This window comes from Austrofundulus limnaeus, unplaced genomic scaffold, assembly GCF_001266775.1.
Source record: "Austrofundulus limnaeus strain Quisiro unplaced genomic scaffold, Austrofundulus_limnaeus-1.0 Scaffold13, whole genome shotgun sequence".
NCBI classification, from domain to species: Eukaryota; Metazoa; Chordata; class Actinopteri; order Cyprinodontiformes; family Rivulidae; genus Austrofundulus; species Austrofundulus limnaeus.
In genome coordinates this window covers 1,340,694-1,342,197 of record NW_013952415.1, presented here as the reverse complement: position 1 = coordinate 1,342,197, position 1,504 = coordinate 1,340,694, and the positions used below count along the sequence as shown (strand labels likewise).

The following is a 1,504-nucleotide window of genomic DNA, read 5'->3' as shown; positions in this document are numbered from 1 at the left end:
GACCTATACAATTTTTTTCCTTTTGATTTTTTACCTGGATTACTGAGATGCATCAGGACGTTTTTTTTATCTCAGTTTACGAAAAGTCATCAAAATTCTTATTGTCACATAAATTTAATTTATTTTACATTAATCTTAGATCTTGGGCCAGCACATTAACGACTTTACACTTCCTGATGTAAACCTGATTGGAGAACACTCYGACGCAGCAGAACTTGGGAGGATGTTACAGCTTATATTGGGCTGTGCTGTTAACTGTGAACAAAAACAAGGTGCTTATTTGCATAATCTATCTGCACTCATCTGTTTGTGTGAAGGGAAAACAAATTTATATATTTCTGAAGTGTTGGGATCCTTCAYTCTTCTTTAAACGGCTTTTCTGTAATTCCCAGAATACATTCAAACCATAATGATGATGGAGGAATCAGTACAGCATGTTGTCATGACAGCCATCCAAGAGGTAAATGTTGTTCTATTTAAAACTCTAGTATTTGCAAACGGAACTGGTTTGACTTTGCTTTTTCATCCTTGCTGTTATTTGTGATTAACATTTTTTTTAATAGCTGATGAGTAAAGAGACGCCAGTCACAGGAGGAAATGACTCMTATGTGGATCTAGACAGACAGGTACAGAGATGTTTATATTGCCCACTATCATGAGGGATATCCATGTGTGTGTGTGTTTCTCTATTTCCTCACAAAATATCTCTTGAATAAAACTCTGGATGTGCAGTACATCTACAACTAATGAATGTTAGGATTCATCACATTTCAGTARGGCTTCCACAGCTAATCAACCTTAGCAAACACAAAAATAGCTATTACTTGATCCGTTTTACTGATATTGAGCTTAATGTTTGTGCGTGAGTAGCTGAGACTCATACCCAACACATACTTTGAGGTGCTAATCTAGAATTAATCATTTATTCCTTTTAGAACAGATTATTTGGAAGGAGCACACGTCCGCTATGTATCTGTAGTGGTATTTAAAAAAAATAATGAACTTACTAGGAATCAAATTAAATCTGCTTTAATGAGTTTTTATTTTTTCCTCTTGTCACAGCTGAAGAAAACAGCTGAGGAGCTGAATGATGCCTTGGCAACCAAGGAAGAGATTGCCCAGAGGTGCCGTGAGCTTGACCTGCAGGTTGGTCTCTTGCAGTAATGATTTCTCTTTAGGCTCTCTACTCTGTAAATAAGGGGTTCTGGGTACATGGTGTTGATAACATTGTTTCTGTGGCAGTATTATTATTTTGATAAATTTATATCCATAACATACAATGGGGTATTAGGTSCACACAACGAGATTTTTTTWAATTTGTTTTAATTACGAGATTAAAGTCGTAATATTACGAGATTCAGGTTCCCACAGGTCCTTGAAATTCTTGAAAGTTTGTGAATTTGAAAAAAATTATTTTAAGGCCCTGGAAAGTTTGTGAAAATAGCCAAAAATTACACTTGTCCTTGAATGCTTTTGGGGGATTGAAGTTCTCTATTCCCAAGAC

General features: G+C 35.7%; 1 protein-coding gene across 1 annotated transcript in view; it reads left to right on the top strand.

Annotated features, from left to right (window-relative positions):
• hook3 (hook microtubule-tethering protein 3) overlaps positions 1–1,504 on the top strand; it is a gene marked incomplete in the record, with an annotated part of 23,399 nt that overhangs the window by 7,761 nt on the left and 14,134 nt on the right. The window contains 4 exon segments of the mRNA XM_014002424.1: positions 140–272; positions 393–460; positions 564–626; positions 1,063–1,146. Coding sequence (XP_013857878.1) covers positions 140–272; positions 393–460; positions 564–626; positions 1,063–1,146 — 348 coding nt within the window.